This window comes from Eptesicus fuscus, chromosome 11 (assembly GCF_027574615.1).
Source record: "Eptesicus fuscus isolate TK198812 chromosome 11, DD_ASM_mEF_20220401, whole genome shotgun sequence".
NCBI lineage: Eukaryota > Metazoa > Chordata > Mammalia > Chiroptera > Vespertilionidae > Eptesicus > Eptesicus fuscus.
This window is the reverse complement of record NC_072483.1, coordinates 38,779,802-38,792,548: the sequence shown is the minus strand read 5'-3', so window position 1 is coordinate 38,792,548 and position 12,747 is coordinate 38,779,802. Positions and strand designations below refer to the sequence as shown.

At 37.4% G+C, this 12,747-nt stretch overlaps 1 protein-coding gene and 1 long non-coding RNA gene across 3 annotated transcripts in view; one reads left to right on the top strand and one right to left on the bottom strand.

Moving 5' to 3' along the window:
* Positions 1-12,747, top strand: part of LOC103283379 (lymphocyte antigen 75) — a 140,376-nt gene that overhangs the window by 81,699 nt on the left and 45,930 nt on the right. Inside the window, exons 32-35 of one of the 2 annotated variants that reach the window (XM_008138649.3) lie at positions 747-896; positions 3,479-3,601; positions 6,038-6,205; positions 7,327-9,046. In XM_008138649.3, coding sequence (XP_008136871.2) covers positions 747-896; positions 3,479-3,601; positions 6,038-6,205; positions 7,327-7,505 — 620 coding nt within the window. In that variant the 3' untranslated portion in view covers positions 7,506-9,046. Of the gene's footprint in view, positions 1-746; positions 897-3,478; positions 3,602-6,037; positions 6,206-7,326; positions 9,047-12,747 lie in introns of those variants that run through there. The other variant, XM_008138647.3, reaches the window with a different exon arrangement.
* Positions 1-12,747, bottom strand: part of LOC129150690 (uncharacterized) — a 41,118-nt gene that overhangs the window by 23,644 nt on the left and 4,727 nt on the right. The gene's annotated exons all lie outside the window — the stretch shown is intronic.

The following is a 12,747-nucleotide window of genomic DNA, read 5'->3' as shown; positions in this document are numbered from 1 at the left end:
GGACCACAAATTAGAAGAACCTACCAAATTGAGACATGGAGGAAAAAAGGCAGGAAGAGCCTTCAGTTACTGCAGGACACACAGACCATGCAGAATGCACACAAAAGAATAGCTGGGGTTGAGATGACTGACCATACCAGGTCAGAGCTTTGATCCTGATGATCTGACCTCACAAATAGCCTGTTGACAATTTACCTTCCAGTTCTCATGCTCTCTTCTGTGGAAATTAATAATCAGGGGCACAGGCTTTGCTACACAGGCTTCCTGTGTGATACAGCACAATTAAAAGTTAAACATTTTAAATGGAAACCAAGCGGGGGTGCGGTTAAAAGCTGAGAGGCCACACCTACCCTTTTTTTGTTTGAGACTGGTTTTTCTTTGCTGACATGTAGCATTTTGTAAACACATTACCTAATTTTCATCTGTGGTTGTGATTTTTAAAAGTAGTTGTGTACAGTATATGGCAAGGTAAAACAAGGTTTCTATTATCAAAATAAAAAGGAATCCAAAGAATTGTGATTATTATTTCAAAGTAGTTTACAGGCCTGCCTAGCCAATCTTTGCTTCTTTTCCTATTGTGTCATTCCAGTTGTTTTTAACTTAGTCTTAAATCCATCTTTGAGGGCAAGTACTTTCCTTTATCGTCTAAGTTCTAAAAATGGTATTCCAAAAATCTAATTAGAATATATACTCAAAAGTCAGTTAATTTTTCTGTGCATTTTTACAATTGTCTCACATTTTTATAGCTCCAGAGCTATCCCCTCTTACATATTCATCGCGATGCCCAGCGGTAAAAGGGAATGGACCCCAGTGGATCCAGTACAGGGATTACTGTTATGCATCTGACCAGGCATTGCACAATTTCTCAGAAGCCAAACAGTTTTGTTCAGAACTTGGTGAGTTAAAATTCATTTATTTTCTTTGATTCAATAATATAATCATTGGAATGTTTTTAAAGAAATCATTTGAAACAATGATTATATTTTTAAAAATATTTTTAAAGCAGACACAATTGATAATAGAATTATCACCTAATTGCCTGGTAGTGGGGAAGTGGTTAAGTATTTTATGATGTATGACCTCAATGGAATATTGAAATAGCCATTAAAAATGATCCATCTAAGAATAAGTACATGGAAAATAAAAGTAAGTGGGAGGAAGTAGAATGAAAAATAAGTAAATTATTATGTGAAAATACTGACAAGGAAACAGTTTTAAATATAGCTAGATTTACTTAGATGAAGGGGTTAAGAGGTAAATTTTTTATAAAGTTGGTTAAGTAGCAAATGCAAAATTGTAGATTTTTCATCACTTAGTTATTAATAAATAAGCTTAGCCTGACCAGGGTAGCATAAAGCATGTGTTGTTCATCCATTCTGCAGTAGCAGTGGCTCACATCATCTGAACACCACAGGGACAGGACTTTCGTCTTCAGATAGAACTACTTTAGGATAAGCAGCAATGATTGACGCTCTCCCATGATAAATTTAGCCAGTGGTCAAACTGTGAAATGACTTCTAGAAGACCTGTATTCTTGGGTATCAGTGTAGCTAGGCAGATGGTATCTATCTCCTTTTTTTTTTTTTTATTTTTTGCTAATTGTTGTAGAGACACATGGAAGATTTTTTAAATCTCCATGTTACTGCTTAACTATATGATAGGAACTTTTGTGTGGGAACTGTTCTTTGTTAACATACATAATACAGACATACACACACACATGCATAAAACACATGATAGATAGATAGATAGATAGATAGATAGATAGATAGATAGATAGATAGATAGATAGATAGATAATGTGATGGGAACTATAATGAGCTATATACTAGTATATGCATATATGCTCTGGAGGTCAGAAGCCTCTGGCTCCTAAAGGAGAAAATAGGAAGGTTTACTGTTATTGTCGTGTGCGTGTGCATGTTAAACACTTAAGCTTTGGAGGCAGACAGATTTGGGTTCAAATCCAAGCTCCCACACTTACTAGCTGAGTGGTATTGTGGAACTTAAATAATTGTTTCTCTTTTCTCACCTGAAAAGAGTGAGAATAAAAATACAGTTGATCCTTAAACAACAAATGGGTGAGGGGCACTGACCCCACACAGTAGAAAACATGTGTATAACTTTTGATTCTCCGAAATATATAGTCATTCCCCAGTATCCACTGGGGATTGGTTTTAGAACCACCTCCCATCCCCACAGATACCAAAATCTTGAGATGCTCAAGACCCTCATATGAAAATGTCATAGATCAATGCATACAGTTGGCCCTCCGCATCAGCGGATTCCCAACTGCAGATGGAAAATACTGTTTTTTACCCAAGGTTGGTTGAATCTGAGGATGCAAACCCAGAGTTACGGAGGGCCGACTGTATATTTATTGAAAAAAATTCCTTGTATAAGTGGACCCTCACAGTTCAAACCCATTGTTGAAGAGCCAAATGTAGTACTTACCCAAAGTTTGGGTAAAGATTGGGTTGTTGTATTAATGAATGAAATGAGGTAATGTTTGTAAATGTAGGTCAGTGCCCTGCAAATAGTGAGCATTTAAAACTTATCATTAGAAAGATTGAGATTGACTTTCTAATTCTATAATTGGCTAGCTGTGTAGACCTTACCAATTTACTTGCTCTCCTTGAGCCTCAGCTTCCTCATCTATAAAATGGTGATAATGCCTTCCTCCATAGGATTATGTAATAAAGTACCTGCATACTGTGGGATGTATAATGGAATAAAGGCTTTCCTTTGCCCTTTAAATACACCCTACCACAAAAGTTCAAGTGTGGATAGGCTTGTTGCTGTTGAAGACTATCTGATTCCATTTAGGATTGATTTCAAAGTCTAGTTATTATTTTATGTCTATCTCTTGCCTGATGCTATGTTCTCTATGAGTTTGGGGCTAACTATCAAACTTCAAGCATATTCACTCTTTCACTTCCATACTATATTTAGGAACTTACAATAGGCATGACCAAATGCACGTATGTATAAAATAATGTTAAATGGAAGGATAATGCTCCTTAACACCCCAAACATATTTGCTTTAATTTTCATTTTAACAAAAGCAAACTTATGCAAAAATTGTTGTTGAAGAGAGAGTGCTGAATTGTTGTTGAAGAGAAAATATAGGGGAACCTACCTTTCTACCATCACGTACCCCACTTCTTATGATGAACTGTTCATACACAAGAGTCTCACTGGTTAGGCAGTTCCAAGATTTTAAAAGGTCACCACGTAAATGTAGTAGGTAAAACACACACACATGAAATTTCTTTATACAAAGTTTCAATCTAGAAATATTTCTAACTTTTTAGGAAGCTATTAATGCCAATATCAGATTATAAAAACATTCTCTGTAAAGTTTGAATTTCTCAGTGATCTTGATCATGATAGTTTTTCTTTTCTCAAAGACTCAGAATAAACCACCAACTTAGTTTGCATAAAGCTAATTAGTTAGGGGTTTGTTTTCCTTCAACAGATCATTCTGCAACTCTTGTTACCATAGAGGATGAAGATGAGAATAAATTCGTGAGCAGACTGATGAGGGAAAATAATAACATCACCATGAGAGTTTGGCTTGGATTATCTCAGCATCCTGCCGGTGAGTGACATCTTTGTGTGTGCAGTATGCAAGGAGAGCTCTAACTTGTCCTAAATACCAAGTCAGCCTTGCTGAAGAATGTCAAATGGTATTTAATTCAAATGCTTCTTATTGATGAGTAAGCTAGGTCTGCTGGCTGTTTTCAAGGCTTATAAATTCCTAATGAATAAGTGAATGACTTATTAGTAATGATGGAAAACACTGATGCAATAGAAAATCAGTTGAAACCAACTGGCATTGTTAGAAGTTCAAGATACTTAGACCAATAGGATCTATTTTTCTTCTACAGCAATATCTGTGTTCCCCGTGCCCCTACAAGGAGTCTTACTTCCCTTGGAGTTCTCATGTCTATCACCCCAAGTTTTCCCAGTTTATAACTCTGTTATTCAGAAAGTTCTTTTCTTGTTCTTTCCCTCCCTCTTGGAACATTTTTATCATAGAGAAAAATTTCATCTTCATAGCAATTTGTTTTATTTTTCAAAGTAACTTAGTAAAATTGCAAAGAATTCATTCAAAAAGATCTGTGGAAGAATCCTACATAATAAAACCCTAATATGCAAATCGACCGAATGGCAGAACGACTGGTCGCTATGATGCGCACTGACCACCAGGGGGCAGACGCTCAATGCAGGAGCTGCCCCCTGGTGATCAGTGCACTCCCACAGGGGGAGCACTGCTCAGCCAGAAGCAAGGCTCACGACTGGCAAGCATAGCAGCTGTGGCAGGAGCCTCTCCTGCTTCCACGGCAGCGCTAAGGACCCCTCAGGGGATGTCTGCTGAGGAGTGGGCCTAAGCCAGCAGGTGGACATCCCCCTATGGGTCCCGGACTGCGAGAGAGCGCAGGCCAGACTGAGGGACCCCACCCCCTCCTGAGTGCACAAATGTTGTGCACCGAGCTTCTAGTATTTCAACAAAGAATAACAGATGCAGGGTTTGAGTGAACTTGAAATTGATAATGAGTGAATTCATGGTACAAATTCAATAGACTAATAGGAAGTCTGTTTCATATTTTATACAAAGTTTAATTCTAAATATTTGAAATGTGAATTTCAAAATGTTAAGCACTTGTCAAAAAGAGACTTTGTTTGGGGCAGTGTACAGTTGATGTTTTGTGGCGTTGTACACTTGAAACCTATATAATTTTGTAAACCAATGTCATCCCAATAAATTCAATTTAAAAATAAATAGTTAAAAAATTAAAAACTCAAGCTCTTTGCCCCACCTACTGTGACTATGAAGTACATTCTGAGCAGTCAGACTGTCAGCAGCTCAGATAATGTCAACATCACTCTGAAGGACACAGTTATTGCGAAGGGCCTCAGAGGCACCCTGCAGAGGGACTTCTGTCACATCAATGTAGAACTCTGTCTCCCTGGGAAGAAGAAGAAGAGGCTCTGGGTTGACAAATGGTGGGAAAATAGAAAGGAACTGGCCACCGTTAGCACCATCTGAAATCATGTACAAAACATGGTCAAAGGTGTTAGTTACACTGGGCTTCCGTTACAAGATGAGATCTGTGTACCCTCACTTCCCCATCAACACCATTATTCAGGACAGTGGTTCTCTTGTTGAAGTCAGAAATTTCTTGGGCAAAAAATAATCTGCAGGGTTCAGGTGAGATCAGGTATTGCTTGTTCAGTATCTCAAGCCCAGAAAGATTTGATTCTTGAAGGAAATGGCATTGAATTTGTATTCACATTAGCTGCTTTGATTGAGCAAGCCACAATAGTTAAAAACACAGAGATCGGAAAAATTTTTGATGGTATCTATGTTTCTGAAAACAAAACAGTTCAGCAGGCTGATGAATAAGATCTAAGTTGTCCAGCTACAGAAACAGCAAGATGCCAAATTATTCCTCAGAATTATTTGTGATATTTTAAAGATGCAATAAAAACCATATATTGATTGGGGGGGTGATAATAAAAATTAAAACAAAACAAAACAAAAGAATGGATTCAAAGTTGACTATTTATGAATTGTAAATTGTGTTTACACTATCACCACAAGGCGGTGCTACCTCAGCTGGAAAATAAAAGATGGAGTTAAGGTGGACCCTTCCTTCCCCACCAACATACTTTTAATAATGAGTTTTTTCACTAGGGGTAAGAGAGGGAGGGAGATAAAGGTCTGTAGAAATCTACTCTCTCGCAATAAATGTGCAAGAATCCTGCCCTTTAATCAAAACACTACATACTATACCCACGTTGTCTAATAGAACTTTCTACATCTGCCCTGTCCAATATAGTAGTCACTAGCCACATATAGCTATTGGGCACTTAAAATGTGACAAGCGCGACTGATGGACTGAGTTTTAAATTTTTTCACTTTTAATAAATTTCATTTTAAGTAGTGGCACAACACTGTATGAGCTACAAGCCTTTTTACTTTAGTAATTTAGTGGCAATAAACATAGTCATATTTAATTTCCTTCTTTAGATAAATCTTGGAATTGGTTAGATGAATCAAAAGTGAAATTTGTCAAATGGGCAAATAAACGTAAGAGCAACGGTGGAAAATGTAGCGTTTTGTTAGCTTCAAATGAAACTTGGATAAAAGTTGAATGTTCACATGGCTACGGGCGAGTTGTCTGCAAAGTCCCTCTGAGTAAGTATGTAACCTGTCCTTCAGAAACATTTTTGCAGAACAGGTTAGAAAATAAATGTACAATTTAATAATATGCAAAGGGTTTTACTAGTTCCTAAAGCATTTGGTCCTTAATGTGTATTAAAAAAATCTTAAGTCATAGAGATTCTTTCCCTCAGAAAACTGGATTACCAAAGATGATTAGTACACCAGATGCCTAGGACTTCCAGAGGAAATTACTAAAAGTCTCAATTTTATACAATGCTTTCCTAAGAAAAATGGAAGCATATTAGATAGGTCACTTCTTTGAAAATGTTCTTAAGATGTATTTTATTCTATAGTTTAAATATTTAAAAGCTCAAAGATTAAATTCTGCAGTTTGCTTCCTTTTTCCTCAGTCCCTTAGAACTAATGATTACCTTAACAGCATTCCAAAACTTGATTTGATTAATTAGAATTACTTTGGATATCAGTAAGAAATCACAATTTGAACTTATGTTTCAGCATGAGTTGATATATAAAATAACCATAAAAATCTTGATTTCTAGCCAAAGAGCTCTAAATTTTTTTCACAGCAACATTTTTAAAGATCTAGCATAAAGGTTTCCATCAGTATCTGTATAATCACTCACTGATTCAGCAGATATTTTGAGTCTCTGCGTCATGCCCTGTTCTATGTGCTGGGGTGCACCTGGGAACAAGACAAATGAGATACCTTTTCTTCATAATCTAGTAGAGGAAGACAGATAATAAGTAACGAAGCAAGTCCATATTTAGAAGAAAGGAAAGTATCAAATTGTTATAAACTATGTGATTGAGACTAGAGAGATAGCTACTCTAGGTTGGGTTATCAGGGAAGATGTCTAAGAGCAGGAGACATTGAAGCTTCAATTTCTTTGTAAGAAAATTGCTATACTAATGAAAAGGATTTGAATGAAAAGGAAAATAGTTAAATTTGGGGGAAAAAGCACTTAAGTGTTTGGTGGTGATTTTGAATTGTGTTCATGCTCTGAAACAATCAAGTACTTAACTGTACCTAATCTGTACAAGGTTTGCTTATGTGACACACTGCCAAATGCATAAAATTAATAATAATCGCTTTTATATCCTCTCCTCCAATGTCAAACCTTTCCCTGCTCTAGGCCCTGATTACAGAGGAATCTTTATTGCATTCGCCGTGCTCATCATCTTAGCTCTCATCAGCGGCCTGGCTTGGCTCCTCTTCCGAAAGAAACGTGTGCACTGGGCAGGCTTCTCTCCCGTCCGATATGAACAAGGCGTGAATGAAGATGAGATTATGCTTCCTTCTTTCCATGACTAAGTTCTTCTAAGAGTTTGCTAATTTGCACTAACATGTTAGGAAAAATGAGCCATTTAAAATTTTTCCAGTGTCAGTATTTAGTCTCTTCCCAAGTACAAGTCTTAAGTACTTTTTCAATTGTTTAGTTGCTATTCTGGTATCCATGTTTAATTATTCAAAAATGCCATGCATATAACTCTACTGAACAGAATGGAAAGGAACCGAAGCTGAAACTAAAGTCCAAATTGTTTGTAGGGTAATAATTTTAATGTGAATTTTCTCTGTAAGAATGTGGTTGGTAACTAGAATACGTATGTCTTAATGACATTTTAACATAATGTCTCAAAATTTAAATTGGTATATTACTAGGTCATACATCTCCCTTTTAATTTTTATGAACATCTGGCCAAATGCAAAATTAGTACCTCAAGGTAAAAACAGAACTCTAAGTAATGTCAACATTGTTTTAAAATGTCATTTGTAGCATTTGAGGGAAAGTATTAAATGAGAGGCATGCTTATTTTTTACACAGCAAAATGGTACCTCCTGGCAAAATGCTTCTTATACTAGTCCAAATACATTTTATACAAAATTACTTAAATGTAAAATTTTGTTCCATTCATAATTATTCATAAAACAGTGGCTGTTAAAGAAGATTTGGTACTTAATATTTTTCTCACATGTGAGAACACTGTTTTTAGGTTGATTAGATAACCCTGTAGCAGTATGGGTTTGTTGTCTTTTCTTATGTACAACATATACCTGTTTCCTTTTTAAAGGGAATCAGCTAAGAGATTTTGAAAATTTTACAATTTATATAATGTACATGACATGTCAACTTTTGACTAATAAGTCTTTTTTATTTTACTTTTTAGTGAGCTAAAGAGTAGTCTGTGAAAGAAAGTGTATATCTTGTAATTGTAAAAATGAAAATTATATAATGAAACTATAAACTTTGTGATTACTACTAAAATATTTAAAATTATGAATGATTAAGGAAACACTGTTTTGGGTTACCACTGTATATTTTACCACCTAGAATATATTCTTAATAACTTCCACTGGACCTGGTGAATGTTTTATTCAACATTTAACTTATATTTGTACTTTAGAGTATTTTTGTATAAAATCCACAGATTTATTTTAAAGTTTAGAGTTTTTATACTATAATAAAGTTGTAAATAATTATCTAAGACAAGTTTAGTATAGTCTAAAACTATATTGTAGTTGTTCTGAAATATTTTTTTATTAAATTTGTTAGACTGGTTATCTTGCCCTAAGATTTGTACAGTTTTAGTTATTAAGACTTTCTTCAAAGAACTAAAACGACGTGATGTGAAAAATTCAGCTGTACTAGTATATAGTAGTGATGCTGCAATGAAGTTGTATTATTTTTTAAGTAAAAGTATTGTTGATCCTTGTTTAAAAAAATATCTCTAAATTGGGCTTTATTGTGTTAGGTATACAGTAGGACAAGAAATAAAGTGAGCAGCTATTGTAAAGCAAGGCATTCCTTAGATTCTGTGTGTATTTTTTGAAGAATAAATATAATCATTCCTACATTTCTGAATGTTTGATTTTAGTCTCTTTTTCAGATTCGTCTGAATCAGCATGTCTTTTAACTATCGAATCAGCAGAAATTCCATTTATGCTCCACTTCTCATTCATTGAACCTGTTCACTACCTTCCATCCCAAGGCATTCATCAACCACTTCTAAGTCAATTGTCCAACTCCCACTGAACAATCTGCATGAAAGCCCTCTCAGCATGACCAGAACTGCCCATATGGTGTTCCCTTCCCATTTCCTCTGTTCAGATGTCTCAGGGCCATGGTCAGCAAACTGCGGCTCGCGAGCCACATGCAGCTCTTTGGCCCCTTGAATGTGGCTCTTCCACAAAATACCACGTGCGGGCGCGCATGTACAGTGCGATTGAAACTTCGTGGCCCATGCACAGAAGTCAGTTTTCGGCTCTCAAAAGAAACTTCAGTCGTTGTACTGTTGATATTTGGCTCTGTTGACTAATGAGTTTGCCGACCACTGTCTTAGGGGAACTGAAGACAGTCTTGCCTAACAAATCCAGTCCCCACACATGGGCTGACAAAATCGATCTCTCATGAGGCACCTAAAAATGTAACCAAACAGACCTGACCATCAGGTCTCAGAGACAAATTCAGAAGTGATGCCAGTGATCAGCCTCTTTTCCCTACTTTCCCCCACACATAGCACGTTCCCCTGCCTGATACTAGGACCAGACACCCTAGTTCTCTGGTAATTCTGCCCTGCAAATGACTGCTACAGTGTTGGTAGCCCCAATCCTGACCCCACCGCTGAGTTTATGCTAGGGACAGTCAGAGATTCAGATTCCTCTATATTATGTTCATTTAATCCTAAAACCTTCTTGGAGAAATGAAGATCTAATTGTTATTAGTTCAACTGTTTTATCTTGCTTAAGAAGACAAATTTTAACTAAATCTCAAAGACATTTTTTTTCTGCAAGACCTCGTGAGCTGTACGAAGTTATCTCTAATTCCATGTATACTCTAAATTAAAATATTCTCCCAATATCTACAGCTCAACAAATTTACTTTATACGTGTTTCTCTTTTTTCCAAGCTAAATTAGTCACGAGCAGAACTTTGGAAACTTTTTTCTATTCCCCTACCCAGATTTTTCTTCTTATAGTCTCTTTCCATTAATATGAAGACACCATATCTCTTGTCTCCCAAGCTAGAAACTCAGAGGTTATCCACAAATCCTTTATCATCTTCCTAATTCAACAATTCTGTCAATGTTATCTAAGCCTTCTCACCAAGTGTCTATCTCTACTATTAGCTGTCTTAGTTCAGTCTTTTATCTTTTATCTCTCTGCCAGCAGGAAGAAGATGCAGGGAAGAGAGCAGGAGTCACTATGGAAGAAGGTCTTGGAGAAGATGGGACGAGAGGGGCAGTTCTAAGCCCACAGGAAGAGGAACTATGTCTGGAAGGAAAGAATGCCTTCCCCCTAGGGTCTTGGTTCCTGAGCCAAATACCCTTTTAATACAATGTAGGATCAAGTCAATATTGATCCAATTGCTAAACCACAGAGAGGAAATGTCAGATAAAACTGACTCTAAGAATTAGGAAAACTGGTGATCTTAGCCAATGGAAATGCAGCAGAATTGTGGGGCCAGAACCAGATGAGACTGAGCTAGAAAGTGAAAGGGAAATTAGGAAATGGGGGACGTGAAATTTTGAGAAGTATGATGGAAATGGGAAGGAGAGGGATTGGGCCATAGCTAGAGGAAGAAGGGGGGTTGAAGGGTTTTGTTTTTTTTTCCAAAGGAGAGGGTAAAGAATTTACAGGTTTAGAAGTTGAGAGGGGGAGGGGGAACAAAACAAACAAAAATAGCCGGCAGAGAGAAGATGCTGGGAAGAGAGCAGGAGTCATTAATGGAAGAAGGTCTTGGAGAAGATGGGACGAGAGGGGCAGTTCTAAGCCCACAGAAAGAGGAACTGGGTTTGGGTGGGATGGGAGGAAGAACGCCTTCCTCTCTGAGGCCACAAGAGGAGGGTTTGCATGAAGGAGAAGGGGAGAGCAGGTGAGTATTTTACAGTGTTTGTCTACCCGATGAGAAAATGAGTAGTGAATGGGGTCTCAGCCTGAAGAGAGTAATAAAAAATTTAAATACCTGATAAGGGGAATAAGAGAGGACAATGACCAAGACAAAAATAGATGGAGGATGCCCAGCCAGTGTGGGTCAGTGGTTGAGCATCGACCTATGAACCAGGATGTCATGGTTCGATTCCTGGTCAGGGCACATGCCTGGGTTGCGAGCTCAATCCCCAGTGTGGGGCATGCAGAAGGCAGCTGATCAATGATTCTCTCTCATCATTGATGTTTCTATCTCTCCCTCTCCCTTCCTCTCTGAAATCAATATATATTGGAATTAAAAGCCATATATTTGTAGTGACAACCTATGTAGAACTACCATATGCTTCAGCGATCCTACTTCTGGGTGTGTAGCCTAAGGAAATGAAAACAAGATCTCAAAGAGATATAGCATTATTTACAACTAGAGGCCCAGTGCACGAAATTTGTGCACTGGTGGGGGGGGGGGGGGGGGGTACTGCCACTGCCGCTGCGCTCGCCAGCCTGAGCCCAGCTTCTGGCTGAGTGGCACTCCCCCTGTGGGAGCACACTGACCACCAGGGGGCAGCTCCTGCATTGAGTGTCTGCCCCCTGGTGGTCAGTGTGTGTCATAGCAACTGGTCGTTTCTCCATTCGGTCTATTTGCATATTAACCTTTTATTATATGGGATAGCCAAGATATGGAAACAACCTAAGTGTCCATTAATGAATGAATGGATAAAGATGTGATATATATATATATATATATATATATATATATATATATACATATATATATATATACACACACACACACACACACACACACACACACAATTGAATATTATGCAGCCATGAGAAAGAAGGAAACTGCCATTTTCAACAACATAGATGAAAGTTGGGGCATTTTGCTAAGTAAAATCGTACAAAGACAAATACTGTATGATCTCACTTATATGTGGAATCTAAAAGACCGAACTCAGAAACAGAGAATAGAGGGGTGTTTACCAGTGGCTGGGGGAGGGAAAAATGGGGAGATGTTGGACAAAGGATACAAACGTCCAATTATAAGATGAATACATTCTGGAGATTTAATATACAGCCTGGTGATTATAGTTAACAATACTTTATTTTGTCCTCGAAAGTTGCTAAGAGTAAACCTGAAATGTTCTCACCATAAAAAATAAATGGTAATTATGAGAGAGAAGTGTTAGCTAACAGTCGCATTCATTTTATGATATGTAAGCGTATCAAATCAACATGTTGTACACCTCAAACTTACACAATGGTATGTCAATTATATCTCAGTGACGCTGGGGAGACTTTTATTTTTAATAAGAAAAAGAAAGAAAAAAGAGACCCAGGTTCATTGGCCAGGTACATATAGCAGAGGAATGAGAGAGGGCATGATATCCAGGCTAGATGAAGAAGGGAGAAATAAAAGCCCTGGAAAAATGAAGTTCAGGGCCTGGGGCCTGGAATGAGATCAAAGAGGAGGCAAGCTGGAGTGAAAGAGAGACAAATAAAAGGTATGTGGTGTGGCTGGAAAGCAGGGCAGAATAGTGAGAGATTTTAATAAAATACCACATCAATCCACGCAGAGGCAGTAAGTAGCCTATTTTGTCATATTAGCAACTAAAAATGAAGTGTGCACC